Raw genomic sequence first — 23,580 nt, forward strand, 5'->3', positions numbered from 1 at the left:
AGGAGCGGCAGAGCCACCAGGGAGGGCTGGGATGCGTAGTCCGGCTGCGGGGCGGCCCCGCGGCGGTAAGCGAGGCGGAACTACGCGTCCCAGGAGGTAGCGCGACGCCCGGTAGGGCGGGAGCGGCTGGGGCTGGATGGAACCCGGCCCGCAGCGGGGTGTTGGTGAGAACCGGTAAGGGAGAAGTCAGTGCTGAACAAGGGTCTTTTCTTACCTTTGTCTTGGTTTATTTTTCTTGTCACCTCAGGTTTTTCAAAAAAGAGACTTGCCAACAGTAAAATAATTAAAAGAGCTCTGGCGGTAGGATTTACTAAAGAAACGTGCATTGGCAAAACGCTTATCAAATGGGCTCCTCGGGCGGAGCCTTTGGTGTAGCCTGAGTGAGTGTATCAGCAGAAGGGAGGAAAAACAGCCATTGCAAATGAAGTACAGTGACCTTCTAAACTTGACTGTAAAATGAAAACAGTCCCTGGGATATTCCCATCGAGCAGCCACTCTGCAGGGCTGTTATCCAGGCCCGGTGCCGAGTGGGCTGGTTCTGCTGATCCCTGGCATGCAGGCTCCTTCCTTCCTTTCTGCAGGAAACAAGCATTTTGGGGGAGATTCGAGTTCCATTTCAGCCAAGTCAGCTCCCTGCTCTGAACCAGCCCCAGCATGGTGCTGGGGCTGACGGAGAGGGGGAAGAGTGCGGGCCAGGGCAGGGCGAAGTCAGCAAGATGTGAGCTGTGTCACCTGGCACAGTTATTTCATACTTCCCACAATTCAAATCCCAAACTCAAAGCTGCAGCTGAGCACAGAATCAGCCACCTGCACACCACAAAGGGACTGAGGGATCCAGAGGCTCCAGGAGCCATGCTTGGGCTGCTCACAGCTACCAGCCACCAGCAGCTCCTTCACTGACAGTCTGACTTCTTCAGCTGGCATTCCTTTCACCCTGGCACAACTTCTCCACAGCTTGCAAAAGGAGCATCATTCTGTCACTACCTGCAGCTCTCAAGGTAGACCAATCTCCTTTTTTCCTTTTCCTCCTACAAAAGCCTTCTGCAGCAAGGCTGCTGCCATTGCTCATAGTGTGTGCAGGCCTGGGCTGTTCCACACAGCTGCTTCCTCTAGGCCTTTGGCACCTATGTGAACAAAATATCTACCAAAGTCATCGCTACCTGTTATAAACATCAGTCTTTGCTTCTCTGAGCACTCGGGGCCTCCACCCATCATAACTGGTGGTTTCAATGAAAATAACACAGCCAGTGCCTTTTAAGTTTTCTTTTTTTTCTTCTTCTTCTTTTTTTTTTTTTTTAATTAGCTCCCACTTCAGCTTCCTGTCCTGTTCTGTTGCCACTCGTTATGGTCTCCCAGCTTTCCTGTGCACAGGCATGTCACGAATGCTTGCTTTATTTCCATCTAGATCTTGATCTGCAGAGGTTGGATATGTGTCGTTTTTCCCATGGTAAGCTTGTACTTGCTAGATGTCTCAGACAATGCCTACATACATCAGAGATCAATAAGGCAAAATAAAATCAAAGCTGAAGCGTTGCTGTCAGATGTTAATACAGCTCATATTCCCACACTGAGTGCTAAGATTGATTGAAAGTCACTGCACTGCCTTTTATCTTTTAGAAGTTGTTTTTTCCACTGACTGCAAATGAACTCTGGCTACAGGAAACAGATTGTGAAACTGGCTCCAAGGCCTAAACTTCAAATTTCAGCTCTTTGTTTGATAGACTTTAATGTAGCGCTTTGGTAATGGAGATGAAGGTGGCTTTATTTTTTCCAGACCAAATCTCTGTGGTTTTCCGATACTGGGTCAAGCTTCTGTATTCACTGCAAGACACTGTGGAAATCAAGGTCAAAGGCTATAAGCAGAATTAATCAGAGCCTGAAGTTAGGGGAATGTGTTTGTTTGATTCGTGTGTTCGCTGGCTGAGGTTAATATGCTTGTTTTTGATCCCGAAAGAACGGATAAGAGAAAGGCAGAATTATGAAGGAAACAATCTGGCAACTCATCCAGAATTAGAGCATTTGAGTTTTTAAAATGATAAGCTGAAGTAAAATTTGTGGCTGTTTTAAATCTTGGTATTTCCTTCCTTGATTGTTTATCAACTTCCCTCTATTTTAATTACACAGACTTTTATAGCTATATGCAAATTATATCCAACTGCAGAATTAGAAAAAGTTCTGAATTTTATTTTATTTACTTTTTTTATTACCAGTTTCCGCATGTCACAAAAATCACAAAATATGTCACTTTGCTGCAATGTCTGTTTACTCAAGTACTGCAGAAATAGTACTATTAACACAGTAAAACTTGTGCAATTCAGAGAGAACTGCTTTTTAAATTAGATTCTTTCAAATGCTTTCCTTTACATCCATGTTCACTGAGGCTTATTTAACTTTGACTGGTAAATACTTAGTATGGGATCCCTCTGTTCTACAAGTCCTGTTTACTAGAGAGGCACCACAAGACCAGGGGGTACTCTGGCACCATCTTTGAGGTGAGGCCCAAGCTACTTCTTGGCAAGCTGGCCTCACTGATGAAACAATGTATGATGTGGAAGAAAATGTGGCCTCATTCTACTTCTGACCAGTGCTTGTAGATCTACAGTGTGTTCTGGCCCGATGTGTGTTGCGCTGGAACCAAACTCTGCCAGCCTGCACAGTGGTCAGCAGTACAGCAGGGGTGGGGAAGTGAGCCATCACTTCTTAGGTGTCCAGATCCTCTTGGTACAAAGACTGTGCTGAAACCTGTCTTGCTTTAAGAGTTTGGCTCTCATTAACCAGAACTACAGACCATGCAAAGTCATCTTGTATTTTGTCAACTTGCTGACTGTTTGCCATGTAACCATATGAATGCAGCCTGAAAGACTGAGGGTTAGACTTCAGAACTAGAAATTCTGCTCCAACTAACTCCTTTAGCCTGTTTTTGGATAGAAATGTCCAGATTTGCACCAAGCTGTGTATCGTGATACCTATCTGCTCTTTATGCCCACTTGTGGTCTGGGTTGTAGGTAGAGCAGCTCTGAGCGAGGTCCCACTGCAAAGTTCTCTGAGCCCAGCAGACTCACTCCAGTAAGGTCAGGTTCTTTTGTCAATAGCCACTGCTAGTTTTGGTGCCCGTTTGCATTTGGCAGAATACTCACCTTCACTGTGACAACACAGTGATGAGAGATGCAGCTTTCAGTTCAGGGGGATTTATGTCAACACCTGGTAGCTCCCGGGAGAGTGTCCTAGGTGTTCAGAAGGATTGCAAGTGGAAGGGAAGTGTTTATCCCCTCATCACTTGAAATTGTGTCCCTGTCAGAGAAGATGGCAAACATGTGGCACTGGTGTAGAAGAGAAGGAAGGGGGTACAGGGGAGGGAGTGTGGTGTTGTAGCCATAGGTGCTGACCTAGGAGAGGAGATCCCTGGTGGTTGTTCCCAGGCCAGTTCTGTTGTTTTATCCAGGGACTGTTTACTATAAGGATGCAAAAATAAACCCAGGACTCTCTTCCAGTAGAGGAGAGAGATGCATCCTTGTTTTACTTTGTCTTTTGCGTCAGCTGCCTTCTCCTTGCCTTATACTCTTCTGTGCTTGTCTGAACAGGGTCATAACTTCAAACGAAAAGGTGGTGACTCCCTGCTTCCTTCCTGCTCTTCCTCTTCCTAGTCTACCATGGTGGTCAGGGATGTGATATGAATGCTTCCCAGGAAAGCCATTAAACTCCCACTTCCTGGCCAGTGCTCTAACTGCTGGGCGACAGCATAGAGAAGTTGGACACTGCTTCCTCCAGCTATGCTTTAAAAGAAAATGAATGCTGCTTACTGGGAATTTTTTATTTGCTGACAGCCAAATAGGACTTTCAAACACCTTTGGGCTGTGCAGTTACACAGACTTTGGTATTTTCCAGGAATAACACAAAGAAAAATGCTCTGGCTAGCAGCCATTTGAAATGAAGACACAGACCAGAGAAGCTACAGGGACTCTTTATTCATTGTTTTAAAGACCAGATTTTGGCACTCACCACTAGAAGAGGGCTCCAAATTCTGAGTCCCAAGAGGAAAAAGGTGCCAAGCACCAGGGTGTGACTTCACACACATCCATGTTCATAGCATTTCCGTGCAATAGCTCTTATGAGCTCCCCTGCTGAGTATACTGCTTGTTTTGGCCTTAAAACTGCACCTTCTTTACATGAAGGGAGTGTAAGCCAGTCATAACCAAATACAGGATTCAGCCCTGAGGCTGAAAGGCTGAGACATCTATCCTGTATCAGTCCTATCCCTTTGTGATTTACTAAGGTCATGTAGAACACCAGGAATTTATCATGTCCATAGAGATGCACAGTTGCATTCTAAGTTGTGTTGCAGCCAGAAATTGCATCAGGTGAAAAGAAAGGAAATTTCTCTTAATTTATAGTCAGTTTATATGTGCAACATTGTGCAGGATTTCGGAGCATCGTACTCAGATTTTTCCTGCATCACTGAAGTAATGGAAATTGAAAAATATGGATTATGTGACACAAGTGTCCTGCTGGATTTCTCTGAATGTTGTAAGTTTTCCCAGACAACTCAGGACAGAAGTAGTTACACATCATTTTTGCTTTTCTGGGTACTTACTATGCCATTCTATATGCAAACTCTATTTTACATTGATACTTAGGATATTATATCTACTCAGGGTGCACAATGTGGATGTATAGTGTGAGTTTCTATGCATATCCTAAATCATATAAGTAGATAATGTCATTTGAAATTGATCTTAAGCGTAATAGATCTCAGAAAGAAGGTTGAGGAATTGTTCTTATACTCAAATCTGCTTGCTGTTTTTCTGCATCTTTAAAATAACTGTTGGTGACAAAAGATAACTTTGAGAATTATTTCTGGCCAGGAAGGAAACATACTTTCCTTGTTAATATCTTTCTTTTTTTTTTCTTTTCTTTTCATTCTTAGGTTGCCTGCTGTACAAATGGAGAATAGAATTCTTGTTCCCTGCCAGGTACCCAGCTATCAGCAGCACAGAAGTGTATGAAAAAAGTAGGGGTGGCAGTATGTAAAAGGAGACAAATCCTATGAACAATTACTCTCTTTGTGTTTCTCAGCTCATCCCTGCCATGATGTTCTGGCCAAAAATGTACCTCTTACCTCTTCTCCATACTAGGCTGAAGGATGGGTGGATAAAGATATTTTCCTAAAAAAATCATATTGGTAAAAAAAATGGTGGGCACACAATCAGTCTGTTTTATCTACCTAGAGGGCAAGTTGCAACATTCAGAAGCATCTTTCAATGATCCCATCAAATGTTTGAGATGTAAAAGATGAAAATTATCACACAGTAAAAGGTGTTTTCTGTGAATGAGTCAGTATCAAGAGCAGCTATCCCCTGCCTTATTATATTTCTTCATTATAATTGTCACTTCCACCCACATATACATTTACCCCACCCTACCCTGTCTCTCTTTTTTTTTTTTTTTTTTGGTTTTTTTTTTTTTTGCACTTGCCTTTCTAATCTCTAATAATTCTGACTCTACACAGATACATAGATTTCTATACTGGAAACAGTTTCCCTTGAAAACCTTCCTCTTGCACAGCAGCCAAGTCTTCCTCTTTTGAATCTAGGGTAAATACACAGAGTCTGTAATTTCCTCCTGTCTTCTTTTGTTCTCTGAAAAGCTGCTTTCAATCTAATGAGTAAAAAAGTGGATTTTGGCAGGGTAAAGTGAAGTGACCAATCTTAGCAAACTATATATGGAAAACAGTATGTGGCATCAGCAGCAGAAAATAATAGTGGATAGAAAAAATAGGTTTTTGCATTTGTCGTGGACACTTCTGAGGAGAGCACCATCAATTTCTTCATCAGTCAAGTATACTAAAAGCAAATACTATCTGTTGGAAATGGATCCTAAGTATGAAAGGAAGAAACTAAACAGTTATTCCTATGTGGAAGAAAACGTCTTTTTAACTTTCTAAAACAAGCCAGAGTTTAAGGCTAGAAAAGGGGGTGCGAGAATAAGAAGTCCAAAGGGAGAATAGCAAGGAACAAAGGTATAAGATGGTATAAATACAAGGAAAGAGGGGCAATGAGGGAGAAAAAGCAACTGTAGCATGGGGGTGGATGAAAGGAAAAGATAAGAGAAACTGAATTACTAGGGAATTGAGGAAGTGTACTAGTGACCATTGATAATATTCACTTTTGCGTTTGAAGTTTACTACAGAATGATTGTATTTAATTACTTTGGAGTGATTAAAGGCATGGAAATGTAATTGCTTTGATAACACTCTGTTCCAGGCCAGATGTTTTCATGCTAACATATCAGCTGTTACTTGATAGGAACTTGCAGTCTTGTTCCTCTGAACGTTAAGTTCAGTTATCATCTGCACGTACAGATTAAAGCAGTTCACACTAGCTCAACTTCCCCACAAAGGTATGATTTCATCATGTACTTATGACCAAAGGCCCATTTTAATGAGGATTTGGGTCTCCTGTGCTGACTGAAGAAAACAGGAAAGCTCATTACGACATTATGACACGATTGTTTCACATACTCTCAGGTTAGAACCTTTGCCTTAAAAAAAGAAAATGTTTCAAAAAAGCTCTGTTTTTTTCCTCACCATGTTATTTATTTACTTATTGGCTCAAAGTACAATTTCTTTATTCCTCTTTTTTGTTCTCTTTTATCTTGAGCAAACAAGAACTAGAGAAATAGCAGTATGGATGTTTACAGGACTGACTCGATGGAATTTTGTTCATTAAAGTACTAGGTTTTACCATGCTTTACAGTACATGTCATGAGAAAACACAGTGTAATTTCTTTTCTTCTAAGACCAAGAAAAGATACTGTATGAAAGTTCTACACGAGACTTGAAGTTCGGGAATGGATAGGTTGAGACTAGAAGTCTCGAAGAAAAAAGTAGGCACTAGGCCTTTATATATCAAGTTCTTAGACTTTCCTTTCTATCTCACAAACAGGAATACAACAGCTCCCATGGATTTACCTGAGTCAACTTTTCAAAAAAAAATCACACGTTGCCAACACGTTTCTTAACTCTTCTAACAAATTTTAGTTGCTGATTCTGAACTCATTTTAAGTGAGGCTTGAGTGAAGTTAAAGACAGGTTGAAATGCTTTATCGATTCAGTTAGCTTTTCCCTTCCTATTAGTTTTGCAGCTGTCACCATAGCGTTTCTAGCTTGTTTAGATCAAAGCAGGCACAGGAGTACCAGTTCCTTAGATACGGCCTGAACAAGGTCATGTGTTTCGAACTGATTAAAGTGGCTGTGTCAGGATGCTAGACACTGGGTGTTCCCAAAACAACAATGCAGTTTGCCTGCAACTTTATTTATTTATTTTGGTCAGTGGAAAAGCTGTTCTTTGTCTGTCAGGAATGAGGCTGAAAGAGCATTGCGACACAGCCAGTACAGCTGATAGAGTTTTTTTTCCTGGTTCTTGAAGGAAAGCAAAAGGAGAAAAAAATACACTAATTTGAATTGTGTCATTACAATGGCCTCTAACATAACCTTTTGCCAACAATACTTGGCTCAAATAGACAAGGCAGCGGCCAGCATTTGGGGATTTTCTTGGTATAGCCTGTTTTAGGGCAGTTTTTTAGCATTTCTCTTAGAATGTGTCAGGTAAACAGAGAATCATTCTTTAGTTCATCTAAGCCTTTGTTTTCCATTAAGGAAAAAGCGTCATGAATTGTGCACGTCAGAAGGTCAGGTCAAAACGTAGTTATCTTTGTATTTCTTTCCACATTTGTTCCATTTTTTTTGCCGTCTTTGAATCTGTTCTGACAGTATCTCTTTTCCTTAGTTCTAAAAAATTACTCTTGTGGCAATCTGAATAACCCAGGACCTCTCTGAGATAACAAGTGCTGGAGAACTTAGTGGCATCCCCTACATTGTCACATTATTCCTGCAGTGTATATCTTTTGGGAAAATGTTAGGCCAGCATTATTTTTTGGGCCTGTTATTACAATTCAATCCTAACATGCTTTTTCATGTGCTGCTCTGCTCTGTGGCATGTGGCATAATTGTATATGTGGCAAAACATTTTTGGACTTCAGTAGAAATTTTTTAGAAAATAATTTAATGCCAAAAGTTGAAGGGTGGAATGGAGAGGAGGGGAGAAGAAGAGTAAGGAAATCATAACTGGTCTTTCTGTAACATTTGGGATTTACTCAGTAAATCCCTTCTGTTCACATACTTGGGCAAGATAGCAGTAACTAAAATTCCAATTATTTATACAGCAGCCTAATCCAGTACTCTGGGATTCAATGCAGGCCATATTCAGCAAAAATAAATACAGATAGTGTAATGATAAATCACATTAGTGCTTGGATGACCGTGAGAAAATAGTCATCTGTTTGTAACAAAGTCCAACTTGTTTGCCCTCTTCTGGGGTATGAAAGTTGAAGGGAATAAGGGCATGATCACCCTCCAGCAGCCTTTATGCAAGCTCACTGCTGCCTGCAAGCTGACAGCTGACATCCAAACATATTTTGCGTACTTTATTATTTTCTCATAAGCTTCTTGTTCTAGTGGGCTGAAAACGTTCATTCTGTTTGCTGTCTCACTGGTATAAATGACTTGGTCCTTTTCTTGATCTATGTCCTCATCTGGGGCCTGAAGCATTGTAGATATTGCACCTGAGTAGAATGGGTATTATAATCTAGATCTACCTCCTAAGATACTGAAAGGCTTGTCTACACTAGAGCACCTCTTCTGAAGCAGTTGTGTTGCACAGCCTCCAGACGCTATAGCAACCATTCCCTCAAACTATTGTATCCTCTGCGTCTGAGAAGCTGTGGTAATCCATAACTATGTCCACAGCAGGGGTTCTGCAAACATCACTGTCTCAGTTGTGCAGTGTTACCTTCCTTCACAGCCATTGCCAAGTCCCTGCTCTTAGAAGTGGCCTGGGGAGCTCTCGCAGCCAGTGCTGCCCTAAGGTGCACATTACTCTCTGCTGTGCTGGTGAAATGGTGGATGTGCATGCTGTAGCCCAAACAGGATTGGCTAGGTCGCTATCACTTGGCTGCTGAGCTGGCCTCGCTCCTTTCACTTTCCTCCTTCACCTGCCAAACGAAAAGGTATTGTTCTCTTCCCTTTTTCCCAAATAGGTCCCCCCACCTTTGTGTTACTGGGCTCGATAGAATTTCTCAAATTTTCTGGTGCTTTGTTCCCTCCTTCTCTTATTTGTTTTGTTTTGGATCACTGCCCTTCCTACAACCGCCTGCATACCCATCTCCTTGGAAACAGCAGAAGTTGTTTATGGGAAGGCAATAAGGAAACTAATTGATTTGTAGCAGCTGCAGACTTGCAAGAAAGCATGGTTCCTTCCAGGGAAGGATGGCAACTCATGAAGAAGCAAGCTTTCAGTTGTGCTGATTGCTGAAGGGTCAGACGGTAAAGACAAAAGTGGTCTTCTTATGCTCTTCCAGATTGCGTTCCACTGTTAGCAGCAACAGCAGGCAGTTTGTTGTGTGTGTGTACATGCACATTTTTATGGACCATTTTTGTTACTCTTTTTCATCACCAACGTGTAGGAATTGAGAAGCAATGGAAGGGTAAGTGTTGCTTATTTTGTACTCTGTGCCATTATAGGTACTTTGTGAAAAATCATGCTGGTACCCCACACCATGCCAAGCCAGTTTTACCTGTGGCCACCAGGTGGGACCTCTTGCCTATGAGGGCAGCATACCCCCATGAGTCAGCCACCAAGCCCCAAGAGCTAGCTGCATGGTCTCGCTGCGGGCAGCCAGCACAAGACAGTTGTGAGCCACCCAGGGAACTTTCTGGAAAAGGCCAGTGGTACATGGGTCACTGGTAGGGTGGATAAGGGGGGCTGTGCTGGTGCTGGATGGACCACCCTGAAATGCAGGATCTGCCTCAGGGGTGCTAACATGCAAAAGCAGCAGAGTCTGGGAGGCATGAAGTCAAGCAAGCCCTGGCAAAGAGATGCTGATATTAATGCATCTGTGATGACAGCCTGGGGGAGAAGGAAAGTGTTTCCATGTACCTCTTGCACGTCTTGAAGAGGTGGTGTGGATGGATGTGATTTTTTTTTTTAATTTTGTATGTATTCTGAAGCAGTACTGAAAGAGCTGTTAGTGGAAAACTGTTTCTTCACTGAAAACTTTCTTCCCTATCCAGTAGGAATGAATTTGCCTATCTTATGTTGTCATATCTTATGGTCATATCTGTCATATGGTTTTTGTTAGGATTTCTTCTGTTACTAGATACCTTCTTTTTGTCACTTTTGGGAAATCAGCACCTATGAATATCTGTGCATGAGGAGCAAGCTCTCTCTTTGGAGCTCTCACAAAGAAGCACGTCCTGGGGGGGCTGATAGCACCACTGCTGCTCTGTCAGAAGAATTTGCAATGTTTTAAACTTGAGCGGTACCACAGTTGTATCATTGAACCTTCACATAAGCTGCTTTTCCAGCAACTGAAGCTGTATACAACCTTCATTTTTAAAAAATTTTAGATTTATCAAATGAGGTGCTTGGTTTGGTGCTTAATTTGGTAGGTAGCCATGATGTGCTTAAAAGGTGCTGTAACTTCCTTCTCTTGGCATTGTGTTTACACTTCCAACTACTTGCAAGACCCGGTAAGAGCTTTCAGAAGTGAATGACTCCTTCTACTTGAAATGTGTGAATTGGTAGGACCTTTAATAAAGGGCAATGAAGTTTGTACTTCAGTGAAAGCATTTGTGCAACATTGGAATTGGTCTCTGCCGTTCCTAAGTAGAATTAGCAGATGAGTAGAAGAGCAAAGAGTACAAAAGAAAAACTAATTTTTAAAGTACCAGTAAGTCCAAACATATTAAAGATATCTTTGAAACTAGTTTCTTTTCCATCATTTCTATGACCTATAGCCTTTCTTTGTATGACCTATAGCCCATGCTTGGTTGTCATAGCATTCCCAATGTAAACAACAAAATGAGGCTTGAATGACTTGTCATAGAATATAGATGGACTGATCTCAAAGGGTCTGCTTTCCTAGAGCTTATACTATACCAAGGCACTTTGTGCAAGTTTCCTTGGTCATGTCTTGAGTATCAAGGAAAGCCACTGTTCGACTAAGCATGAAGAGGCTTCAAATGTGCTTCTGATAAAATAAAGAATGTGAAAGCGTAGAGAGGAAAGGGAATTAATACATAAGTTTAATAATGGTGAGAATGCTCATAGTAATCATGAGAAGGTTACATGTTAACTATCCTTTTGTTATTTCAACACTATGTCAAAAGCCATGTCTTTATTACATAATAAAGCCGTATGTTAAACAAAAACAACGAACTCTGACACTATTACAATGTACCGGAACAATAAGGAGCCTGTACAAACAGACTGTAAAACTTGCAATGCTTGCTCTGCAGAGACCACTGAGAGGCATATGCTAACTTCTGTAAAATAGATGCTACAAAAATGTTTTAATCTTTGGCTTTTAGAAGGTCACTATTAAGTTTAGAAAACACAGAGGAAAAATCTTAGAAAATTTTGGCTGTTTGAGGACAGTTGTGTTTAGTGTTACTGAAGACATTGTTTTGGAATTGCATTAACATACACGATACCTCTGGCTATATGTGGCTTTTTAAATTATTATTTTATGCAAGTGATCTGGCTTAATATAAATACAGCCAGGGACTGCTCAGTGAGGTGCCTTGAAAACTGTTACATAGTTCATTAAAAAGCTAAAGTCACTATAAAGCTCTCTTTTTGCAGGCTATGGATTCTGAATCAAAGGACAGCTTAATAGGAAGCTTTCTTCAGCCTCCAGCTAAAATGATTCCTGCACCCTTTGTTTGTGGAGAACCAAAGAAGTTGGCAGTTGCTGGTGACGGTGGGCCTTCTATCTGCTATAACCAAGGTAAGCCAGAAAGTGGTCTTTTAAATTGTTTCTTGTGAAATCTCGTGAGCAAAGTCTCCATTTTGTTTTACCCAGTTCAATGACTTGCTGCAATTATCAGTCAGTAAGACAGGATGTATATGTGTCCAGAGGGAGTAGTCTCCCTGAAGTCGTACATCTGGAATGGAAACTGCTGCAAGCCTTCTGACATCCTTATAAACTTTGGCTTAGAAAATTGTTTAACTTAAAGATCGTCAGACTTCCTCTAAAAGCAAAGGAGAAGACTTCAAACTCAACAGAAGCTGTTCATGCTTTAAATCCGGCAAAAAGAAAAAAAAAAAAAAAAAAAAAAAAGAAAAAAAAAAGACATGACAGTACACTGACTTGAAACTGGCTTTGTGCTGTGTTATTCAACTCTTTCTAGCTTTAAATCACTTCTAAGCTTTTTTGTGTCATGTGATGTATTGGGAGAACTTGCGAATAGAACAGTAAGATAACTTATTCAGGTAAGTTATCAGCATATTTGTCTATGTGAAACATGAATCCATGATGATTATCTTGTGTCTTAATCAGTGATTACTCTCTGGAGCTCACGGGACAAATGCTTGGGTTTAAGTTGTCCAGATTACTAAGCAAATCACAAGTTTACCATACTTGGATTTTATTTAATATAAAACCTTGCAATACTGTATAGACATAATCAGTGTGTATGTCATCATTGTTCTTTATTTTGTGGCTTCTCCATATGAAGAATAGTTTATTACAGAATTTACATAATGTCATATAGAGTTTGGACTATTTGGATTAAGACGTTCAGCTCAATATTGTGCAGCTAAATGTTTAAATGAGGAAATGTTTGGTATCCTAACAGAAAGATGTAAGAAGTGGCCCCTTCTGCTCTCTGGGACCTGTTATTTATTTACTTATCTTAATTAGGCTAAGTAAAGCTGCTTGGAGTTTTTATGGAGCTATTTTTATGGAGCTATCCAATATTTGCTAGATATTCCTCTATCAAGAGAGTTGGTATAATAAAAATATCAAGGCTTATGAAATGTCCAACAAGAAGCTGAACTTGTTTGGGAATGTGTCTTAAACTTATAGCTTCTTGGAGAGCTAGTAAGCAGCTCTAAGTTATTTTCAGAATTTTAACTCTGGAATTGATTTGAGGCTAAAAGCAAAATCTCTGATTATTATTATTATTTTCTTTTTAATGTTAAATGCAAGAAATGAGACAGACAAATCATTCACTTTTGAAACAAGAATGTTTTTAAAAATGCATCTTCTGTTAAAATGTCCTGTTGTATCTGATTTTTCCCCCCTGCCTGGAATCTTTTTTTTTTTTCTTTTTTTAATCTGTCCACACCAGATGCATTGCTCCAAAAACTTGGATACCTAACTTAAATACCTGTGTTCCCTGCTCCTTTGTAGACAGATACTAACAGGTCTGAGTACCACGTTTTGCTGTACTTGATTTGGCGTGATTTCTTCATGCTTGCCAACGTTTTGACTGAAAATAGCTTAATAGCTTTGCTATTCTGTTCTTTATTCTCCACCTATGCAGTAAACACATTTACTTTCTCCTACGTACATTCTGAGTGTGTAATTGTATGGTTGGAGAATGTCATTGCTTTTAGATCTGATCCTAGAAGGAAAAGCTAGGTAGTAGTTTTCCATTTGAAGCGTTTTATAAAAATAGTATGAGGAATTGTGTTACGAGAGCTGAGTGTAACTGATGCTTTATTTTCTAACTGTGGTGGCAGCCCTGAGAACTCTACAAGAAAAGATCCACTATCTAGAGCTGAAGAGGTCACATGCTGAGGAGAATCTGTGCAGCCTTTCTGTAGCAGCTGCTCAGTATAAGAAGGCCTTAGACCTTGAGTCCTTCAAAAATGACACAGCACATCACAAGCTGATGCAACAGAGGAAAGGTATTTCTCTGAATGATAAGGTGTAGCCACACCAACTCAAAGACTGCATAATCCAGGGAGTGTTTGTTTTGACAAACAGCTAATTAATTTAATGCAACCTCCTTTTTTTTTTTTTTTTCTTCAGAAGTGTGGAAGGCAGAAGTCTGATAATTGTGGATAAAGTTTAGATGTTTTTTTTTTTTTACGCATCTTAACCAGATACTGTATAACTCATAAGACTGTTTTAAAGGTAAACAGATTTCAGGTGGTGTGTTTAACTGCTACAATAAGTTAGCATCTGCTCACTTGTATAACACTGCTAACTTGAGAAAAGTAAGTAGAAGGGAATAAACTAGATTCTGCTGATATAAATCAACGTAACAGCAGAGCTCACACCTTTGGAATTCATATTAGAGTCTGTCTCTGGAAAAGCATCTTGATTCTCTTGTCATATACAAAATACATTTAACCACATGACTTGTTCAGACTAACAAAACTATTCTTGTCTCTTTTGAAGATAGAGAATTCCTCAGAGAGATGACAAACTAGTTAAATATATAACTCCCACTGCTGTACTGAGCATCTTTGCTTCTCTTTGTAGATGTAAGTGTGCAGTTAAATGCAGCACAATCCCGCTGCTCCCTGCTGGAGAAACAGCTGGATTACATGAGGAAAATGGTTGAGAGTGCAGTACTGGAAAACAAAATGATTTTAGAACAACAGGTGAAGCTCTTTAACATACTAACAAAGTAGTAAAGTAGTTAAAAATATAAAAATGTATTCCTCATTTTTCCTCAGCTCTGTGTAGTATGACAGATAGCAAACGGAAGCAATTTTCTATCCAGCTGGTTGTTGACAACCATTCAATGCATTGTAAGAAAAGACTCCCTAGATGTCACTCTAAATGAGTAAAACCATGCTAATACTTGCACATTTGATAGACAAAAAGACTGCTGGAAATGTAAGTCTTCTTTGTCTGCCTGGTATTTTTCATCACTTTGCAATTTTAAAAATACAAAATTTAAATTATTTAAACACCTTTACTGTAGTGTACGGGGGTTTCTTTGTTTTGTTTTTTTGGGTTTTTTTTTTTTGTATGGTTTTTTTTTCAGTCTGAAATAATTTTAGTTAGTTGCCAGCTTTACTCTGGCTTATGTTTTCTGACCTATCCTCAGAAAGAGAAAAATCAGAACCAGATGGAACTGCATGCAAAACTTGAGAAACTTGAAGTGCTAGAAAAAGAGTGTCTTAAACTTACTGCTACTCAGAGAATTGTAGAGGTAAGTAAACATGGAATTAGTCTGAAAGTCATTCATTTGATATGAGTTATGTGGTATACTGTTAATAGTGCAAACTTTTGGAAAAGTTTTCTCTGCTAAAGCTGAGATCATCAAATACACCTGCGTGAATGCTTGGCTTCCTTGGCTTCTTTTTCATAAATTGTTTTGGTTTTTTCTTTTTCCATTCTGTGCCTTAAAAATTCCATCAGTTCCTATTTTATCCCAGATTACCATTACAAACGACTATAGGTTTCTGAATTCAGTGTGACAAACTGAAGTGTGACTAAGCTTTCTTGCTTTCAAATTCAGGACAAAATCAAACATTTAGAAGAAAAGCTTTGTAAAGAAGAGCGTCAGTACAAGCTAATACAAGACAAAGCTGCTCAGGTAGACTGAAACAGTTTTATTTGATCTCATTTTTTGTTACTGAAGGAAGCTATTCTCTCTGTCCAAGATACCTTTTTAATAACATTTAAATTCTATATATTTAAATCCTAGAGTACTGACTCCTGGAAAATTCCTGGAGTACTAACTAGACTAGTCATAAATTACATGAGGGAAAATTTAATGTGTTGTGTTTCTTGATCAGGAAAGATTCTGCTTGGTTTTGTGTTAATGAGAATTCATCAGCCTTAAGTCTGTAATCGGGGATCTAGATAGAGTATTAATTTCTAGAGAAACTGCAACTGAATCAGATAATCTCATTTTAAGGTAACTAAAAATAGTCATGTAAGTACCCTCATACCTCAAGTAAGGTGGTCGTTCTCTTTGTATTCCTTTTTGTTAAGATTTGCTGAAATTTAATGTAATGAATGTAATGTTGGAAGGCTCTTTAATGGTGATACATTGCTTATTAATAGAGAGTTTGTATAATTAGTTGTTCTGTGAAGTCACAGTCAGTTTGTTGGGCCATCACCCATTTCAGAGAGGAATATTTCTCAAAGTGAGCAAAATCAAAGAAACAAAGGAGCAAATTAGATTCAAGTATTCTAAATCTTCGTCGAGAGGTAGCAACCATTTTGAAAGAGTTGTTTGTGGTGACATTCCCCAGAGTGGGGGGTGCAGAGCTGATGAAGAATCTTGGAACAGTGCATCCATAAGTGAAGCTGAAAGCTTAAATTAATAAATAATTGGAGGTAATTTTATATCTCTTTTAAGGTCACTTTGCTTTCATCAGTCCAGGAACCTTGCAGTAGGTGGCCCAGATATTTGATTACCTCCACAATACAGCAGAATGGCACAGTTGAAAACCTGCAATACTGGGGGGGTTTCTTTCTTAAACTGCTGCTTCTGCTGAAGAGCAGAAAGCCAGCTATGAAGACTTTATGTTCTGAGTAACATTAAGAATAACTCCCAGAACAAATAATCTGACCTTAGCAGTAGTATAAACATTTGCTCAAGAAGGGAGGTTAGCACAATGAATTGGGTCTTTACTATTTGTCCCACCTTGATTCACTGTAGATCGGTTTAGGTCTGTTGGATCTGAGTTTGGAAACACAGGGTGTGGCACAGCTGATTCAGCTTCCTTTTGATGACAGAAAAATTAGAGTAATCTCAGTGCAGTGATGAACTTCCAGCATTGTTTAGCCGGAAGTGCTGCGCATGCCAAAACAAATTTATTGTCCTTTTGGTTTGGGAATGGCTATTATCCTGTTTATCATGGGCCTTTATATCAACTTTGAACTTCAGAGTAACGTGTGGATTGTCCAGTAGGCTTGACGTCCATGATACACAGATGGATTCAGCTCTTTTTGTCTCCAGGCTGTAAGATCCCAGTGTTCACATTCTTTGGATTTTATGATCAGACCTTTAGCAAGCAGCAGGATTGTTTTATTTCAGTTACTGGGCGTTATAGTGGAAAAGCACACTTACTGCAGCTGGATGTGAAAATGGAAACTTGTTAGACAGTTATGTCTGATGCCATACCATCCCAGTAACCTGTTCAGTTTTTAAGCATAGGTTATGCTTTCCAAGCAGAATAGTTAATAGTGCCCTTAAATGGCTCTCATTCATGTGTGAAAGAATTAATTAGACTCTGTTATTTCAGACTTCTAATGTTGTATTAAATAGTTGCTTTCTTTTTGTTTATGCACACAGCTTCAGACAGAATTTGAGATAAACCGAATTTTGATGCCTTTGGATTCATCTGAAAGTGAACTTAAAAAGAGAAGCAAGAAAAAAAAAAGCCCTAAGAAGGTAACATGAAGTTTTTCATTATCACAGTTTCGCTGATAGCATCTGACTCACACAGAGATTGGAATTTGTGAAAAATGGTAATGTAAGAGCCACTTGATTTGTCTGCTGCACTTTGTTCAGTTTCCACAGTGAATAACAGTGCCCAATACCTCCATTTTTTCTTTTTAATTTTTTTTGCTTTTGGTAACTAAAACTGGGACAGAGCTGGCAGCACCTCATTGGAAAATGTTCCTGTACTACCATGACAACAACCTTTGTTACAGTTTTCCTCCCCTATGTCCTGCCTTATCTGCTTTTCAGTTTATCTGGCAAAATTAGCTTCCAAAGTAATTTTAAAGTAGGCCATCCTAAGATGGCACGTTTTAGAGGGATTGTTGAAATCAAGAGAATTTTGCAACAAATGTTACAGGTCAGCCAAAATTTTGCAACTCTAGTTTTGCTTAAGTAAGCAAAACTCAATTTTTTAAAATGTCTGTCTAATTGCCAACATATCTACTAAGTGAATCTGGAAGATAATTTATCTCAGCTGTTATTGTTTGAAAATCCTATTCCTTCTATGTACAGTAGGGAAATGTTTTTAAAAAAACATGAGGGAAGCTGAGCTGATGCATTTCACAGCTTCTTTATTTGAATTTTTGTTATTCTACAAAACAAAGAAAGATCGCACTGTTGGTTCAGCACACTGAAATTTCTTCTTTCTTTTTCTGTTTTATGGCAGAAAAATCCTGTGATGAAGGAAATTCATCTCCCACAATTTCATGTACAGGCAGGTGTGCTACCTTTTGTGGTTGGGAAGGTGAGTGAAACCAAAAATTCTCGCTAAATTGGCATCTGCCATTTCAGTTTCTTTGCTGTAATTGTTAGTCATGTTTGTAGACAACTTACTTGTTCTTCTTTAAGTCTGTCAGCTCCAGCCATTCTCTTAGTGCAAATGTGCAAAATGTGTTGCATATTATGAAGCATCGCAATCCACGTATCTCATCACAAAGACAAATCCAAAATAGATCTGGAATTTCAGGACAAACAACTCTTTCAAAATCTGTATCCTCATCATCTGCTGTCACCAGAAGACTTTCTGACTTTCTGTTGGGAATACAAGATGAGCTGAGCCAAATGAGCTTGTGAGTAGTCATCCTCTGTATTACGAGTAAAAACGACTTCAGCAATAGCCCTGTGAAGCTGTGGGTGTACTATACTCAAACCTACCAAATGTAGGACTACATGTGAGAATTTCGTGAGCAAGCCTAGCTGGTAGGATTTTTCTCATTCAAAAACTTCTTTTTGTCCTGATGTTTAACTGATCTTGTAAGTGAGCAAAATACTCTTTAGTTGAGTTTGTTTTCCTGCGCTTATCTGCTACTGAAGTAAGAAACACAGCAAATAAAAGAATCTTCCAGGCCTGGGATTTTTAGAAATTTGAAATATACTACGAGATCTATAAAATATACCAAGAATGTTCTCATGTACAATACTTTAAGAAGGTTGAAACATACTTTCCTGCCAGAAAATGAGCGGAGTGTGGGAAAAGCCAATGCTCTAAATGGGACTGTATGTATCTTTCTTGCCATACAAATAAATGTGAAAGAGAAGTTGTGTTTTTAGGCATCTTTATTTTAACACAAGTTTGTAGAATTGTGAGCTAAAGCTATGCAGCTGGTCATATAGATGTCAACATGATGAGCTGAGGTTTGAACAGGGGAGGACGTGTTGATTAAACCAGTTTGGATGTTGACACTGGTTTGAAACATTTGATGTGGCAACATTTAAACTGGCAACCAATCTCTTCTTCAAAAAATAATGGTTGGTTTAATCATAGCAGTTCAAGGACAGGAATATTTTTCTTTGCAGCAACAACCAGTTGTCCCTGTTAAAGTGTCAAGAACCAACAGTTAGTCAGAAGTTAGAAAAAAAGCTTTGAGCTGTGGAAAAAGATTACCTAACAGAGCCTATGCTTTCAGTTTGTTCAAATGTCCATGTATCAAGTGAGTCTAAAGCATTCATTTTAATTAACCTGATTAATGTAATTAAACAATACAATTTGCTGCTGATCTTTTTGAGGAGAATATTTCAATTTGAATAGTCTGGAAGGAAAACTAACTTGAATTACTAATTTAAAAAACACTTTTCTGTATTACAGTAAGCTTTCAAAGTCTGCACTAAGTTGGGCAAGAACTTCATAGCTGCTGTTGTCCTCTGTTTACTTTCCAAACTCTCGTCAGCTACAAATCTGAAATGAGAATCAGAGTCCCTGGGGGGAAAAAAAAACAAACACCCTCTTTTCTAGAGTGAATATATTCCAGATGAATGTGTATTGTGTAAGGGAGTAAATAATGCTAAATTGCTGTACTCTAGACAGAACAGCTGGCAATTTGTGCAATACATTGAAACTATTGGAGGAAATCCTAGAGGCTATATCATGAATACTTAACTGTGCCATTTTTGTTTTTAACAGCGAACATCAAGTACTTCTGAAGGAGATCCAGGAGACTCAGGACTCCAAAATTCGTGAAGATCTACAACAGAGGCTGAATAACCTTGTAAAACAAATGAACAGTAAAGGAGAACAAATATCCAAGTTGAAAAAACATGAGAAAAGCGTAAGAAAAAAATGTGAACTGTCCAGCTAGCAACACTCTTGTTAAATGGCTCTACCTTTTGTTGTCAGTAACTAGAATGCCACTGGAATGCTTAAGCTAGGTTGTTTCAGTATAGGTGATTAACATTAGGTTGCTAACTCAGTGTTCTTGTACCTGCAATTCCTCCTTTAAATCATAAAATGGTGCTTAGAATTGGCAGGTAGATATGTAGACCAGTGAGAAAACTTCCTCTCCTGTGGCAGTTCTTCAGTATAGAGCAGAGTTGCTCAGTCTGTCACTTTCACTCCCTGTATTAAGATGGGCTGTTGAGATTTCATTCCTTTGTGCCCTTTCTATCTGGAGAATGAGAAAATAGAAGCTATATTTCCTGTACAGACAGGCTTGAATGTCTTGTATTTTACTGAAAGATTGAAGTTTGTTATTAACCAAATAGTTTACTGACTGCAACTTCTCTCAAAAATCATAGCCAGACAAGCCTTTTAGGTTTTTTTTTTAATCCTTAATCTATACACATTCTGTCAGTATTTTTTGTAGACATAAAAAACAAGTACGTGTCCATAGAAAATCACACTTCTGTAGATGAGCTGCTCAGCCTGCTTGTAGCAATTTGCTTTGGAACAAAATAAAAAATGCAACCTATAATTCTGTCAGATATTTTTCTGTTCTTTCATCTTATTTTGTAGGATAAATAGGCTCCCGTAAGAGCTTTACTTATGCAGGAAACAAAACAGAACTCAGTGTGAGACCTTGTGGAAGGGGGAAGTGATATTTAATTTAAATGCAACCAACTTCATTTATATTCATTCTTTGATAGATTTTACTCAGTTAAACTTTTAATTATCCCATATACTTACAAAAACACTTATTTCAAAGTCTCGTTGGGGTTGCATTTGAGAAAAGTGGACTGCTGAGTCATTGCTGACTCTCTTGGCAATGTCTACTGATGTATGGGTTAATATCTAACATTCTTGAGAAGCCAGCAGTTGGTGTTACTCTTTGCCTTAGAATCTTGGTAACATGATCCTCAGAAAATGGGCAACAGCACCTTTACTTTTTCATTTTGCATATCTTTATGGCTACAATCTGCCTCATTTGGGAATGATGGGAAGAAGAGTGGCACATTTGTTGTGGTGCAACCCTGTTGTCCTTCTTGAGTGTTTGAGAGTGTAGATCTTTTGCTGGCAAGTTGTCTGTGCTGTGGCACAGCCTTATCAGAGCACATGCCTTACAGTCATTATGTAAATAGCATATTCTTCATGCTTGTCTGTTTGATTACCGTCCATCATACCTTGGTTATCAATACAGGCCACTCCTGTAACATCTGGTATCTGTTGTTTTTTTGGCCTTTTTTTTTTTGTTGTTGTTGTTTTCATGGACAGACCTATTTATTTGAATTTCACGCAGATCAATGTTAATATTTCTGGTACATATTTGTGCATTTAGAACCTGTCATGTTAAAAATACTGTAGTCATCTCTGTGTTTCCCACTTAATAATATACTTTAGAATGCAATTAAAATTAATTTTTTCAGAAATGGATAAATAACCCAAATTGGTGTATGGAATGTTTCCAGCTTAATTTTATCTTAAGAAGAGATATTTTCATGCCAAATGCAAGTCAAGGCTTTATATTTGACATCTAAAAAATATTCTATAGCAATCAACCATACTTATTTAGTTTCTTGACTTTGTTGTGAGGCTTCAAAGTAAGCTGTCAGATATGGTGATTCATAATAAGCTGTACAGGTTTTATAGCTTCTTTGCTGTTGTTACATTGGTACAATCTGAAATGGGAGAAGACCATTGTAAATATAAATTGGTTACGGATGATGTTCAGGCTCTTTTAAGCAAGCATTTTTACTTAACGGAGTAACAGGGTTCAGCAGTCTTTTGAGTGTGGATGAGGTCAGTTTTCTATAATGTTTTCTGTAATACTTTTAGTTTCACTAAGACAACTATATGCAAGATTAGTAGGTTCTAATGATTTTTAAAAGTCCTTTGGATGTCTTCAGTTTGGAATTTGGTAGAAATTTGGTAAGCAGTAAGCAGTAGCAAAGTGAGTAATGTTCTAATTAGAAATCTTTCTTTGTAGGTGCAGAAATTAAAGCGAAAGACTCAGAAATTGAAGAAAGAGGCAGCTCATGTCAAACCAAAATGTGATAACCAAAAGGAGGCAAAGGAGATTGCAGGCACTGTAAGGGAAAGTATGTCCAAATCTCATGCTGGGCAGAAAAGCAGAAGCTCCCTTCAGCTGCTAAAAAGTGTACAGAAGCTTCAGTCAACACTGAAAAAAGACGACATTGTGTGGGAACAATAATTCTAAAAATAAAGTTTTTGAAGCTGTCTGACAGCTAGTAAATACTGAATTTCACAGAGTAGCTTTTAAAAATAAAATAAATATAGCATTTCTCATTCTAAACTGTCTAATAACTGGTAGGTCAGTTTGTTCACCTCTATTAACTTTCATGTAGCATAGCTATAATTCCAGTACATTGAATTGTAATGAAATGTTTCAACAGATTAATTAAATGCTTATTAATTAACTTGTCAAATAAGCCCATACCCTTCTAGGCTTAAAATAATATGCAATCTTTGGTGTCCTGCTCTTCACCATCTCCATCAGGAAGGTTCTTTGAAGATTCTGTGACATAAAACATCCTTGTCTCTAAATTGGAAAGACGTGGATTTGACAGATGGATCACCCAGCTGATAGGGAATTGGCTGAATGATCATACTCAGAGTCGTAATCAACCGTTTTATGTCCAGATGTAGACCAGTGGCATTCCTCGAGGATCAGTTAATGGGACAGGTGCTTTTTAACATCGTTATTGGTGATGTGGTCAGTGGGATTGGGTGCACCCACAGAAAGTTTGCTGACAGTTCCAGGCTGTGTAGTGCAGACAACGTGCTGGAGGAAAGGGAAGCCATCCATAGGGACTTTGACAGACTTGAAAGGAAAAGGAGTTGGGAGCATTCCTTCACAAGAAGCTCAACATGACCTGATAATGTACTCTTGCAGCACTGAAAGCTGATCTTAACCATGGCAGCATCAAAAGAAACACGGCCAAGAAGTGGAGGGAGGTAATTGTCTCCCCATGCTCTGTTGCTGTGAGGTCCTACCTAGACTACTGTGTTCAGCTCTGGGGTCCCCAACATAATAACGAGGATGTGGAACTGTTGAAGCACACCCAGAGCAGTGCCACAAGAGTGATCAGAGGGCTGGAGCAGCTCTCCTATAAAGACAGGCTGAGAGAATTGAGGTTTTTCAGCCTGGAGAAGAGAAGGCTCTAGAGAGATCTCAGTGCAACCTTTCTGTACCAGAAGAGAGTCTACCAAAAGAAAGCTGGAGAGGGACAAAGACTCTTTATCGAGGAATATAGCAATAGGACAATGGGTAAGGGCTTTCACCTAAAAGAAGTTAGAGTTAAATTAGATATAAGGAGGAAATTATTTACACAAAGGGTGATGATGCATTGGAACAGGCTACCCAGAGAAGGGCCGTAAGGAGGATCCGGGGAACTATAGGCCTGTTAGCCTGACCTCGGTACCAGGAAAATTAATGGAACAAATCATCTTGGATGAGATCACACAGCATGTGTGTGGTGTCCAGGGGATCAGCCCAGCCAGCACGGGTTTGTGAAAGGCAGGTCGTGCTTGACCAACCTCATCTCCTTCTATGACTGGGTGACCGGTCTGGTAGATGAGGGAAGGGCTGTTGATGTATTCTACCTAGACTTCAGCAAAGCCTTTGACACGGTCCCTCACAGGCTTCTTCTGG

At 39.2% G+C, this 23,580-nt stretch overlaps 1 protein-coding gene across 11 annotated transcripts; it reads left to right on the plus strand.

Annotated features, from left to right (window-relative positions):
• Positions 1-101: 101 nt before the first annotated feature.
• On the plus strand, positions 102-22,354 carry CEP57L1 (centrosomal protein 57 like 1). Of its 11 annotated transcripts, none has more exons than XM_042822511.1 (12): positions 134-174; positions 4,925-4,970; positions 11,700-11,844; positions 13,584-13,751; positions 14,332-14,453; positions 14,906-15,010; positions 15,320-15,397; positions 17,108-17,206; positions 17,925-18,002; positions 18,107-18,327; positions 19,659-19,803; positions 21,895-22,354. In XM_042822511.1, exons 1-12 carry the CDS (start codon positions 137-139, stop codon positions 22,117-22,119), a joined length of 1,470 nt encoding a protein of 489 aa, XP_042678445.1. In that variant the 5' UTR covers positions 134-136; the 3' UTR covers positions 22,120-22,354. The 11 variants fall into 11 exon arrangements, with proteins under 11 accessions (XP_042678504.1, XP_042678445.1, XP_042678455.1 ...); XM_042822521.1 differs by lacking the exon at positions 134-174 and adding an exon at positions 599-998; XM_042822570.1 differs by lacking the exon at positions 4,925-4,970 and having other exon boundaries at positions 102-174.
• Positions 22,355-23,580: the final 1,226 nt, after the last annotated feature.

Source organism: Centrocercus urophasianus, unplaced genomic scaffold (genome assembly GCF_019232065.1).
Source record: "Centrocercus urophasianus isolate 14NV4802_14NV808 unplaced genomic scaffold, USGS_Curo_1.0 seq_10, whole genome shotgun sequence".
In the NCBI taxonomy this organism is placed as follows: Eukaryota; Metazoa; Chordata; class Aves; order Galliformes; family Phasianidae; genus Centrocercus; species Centrocercus urophasianus.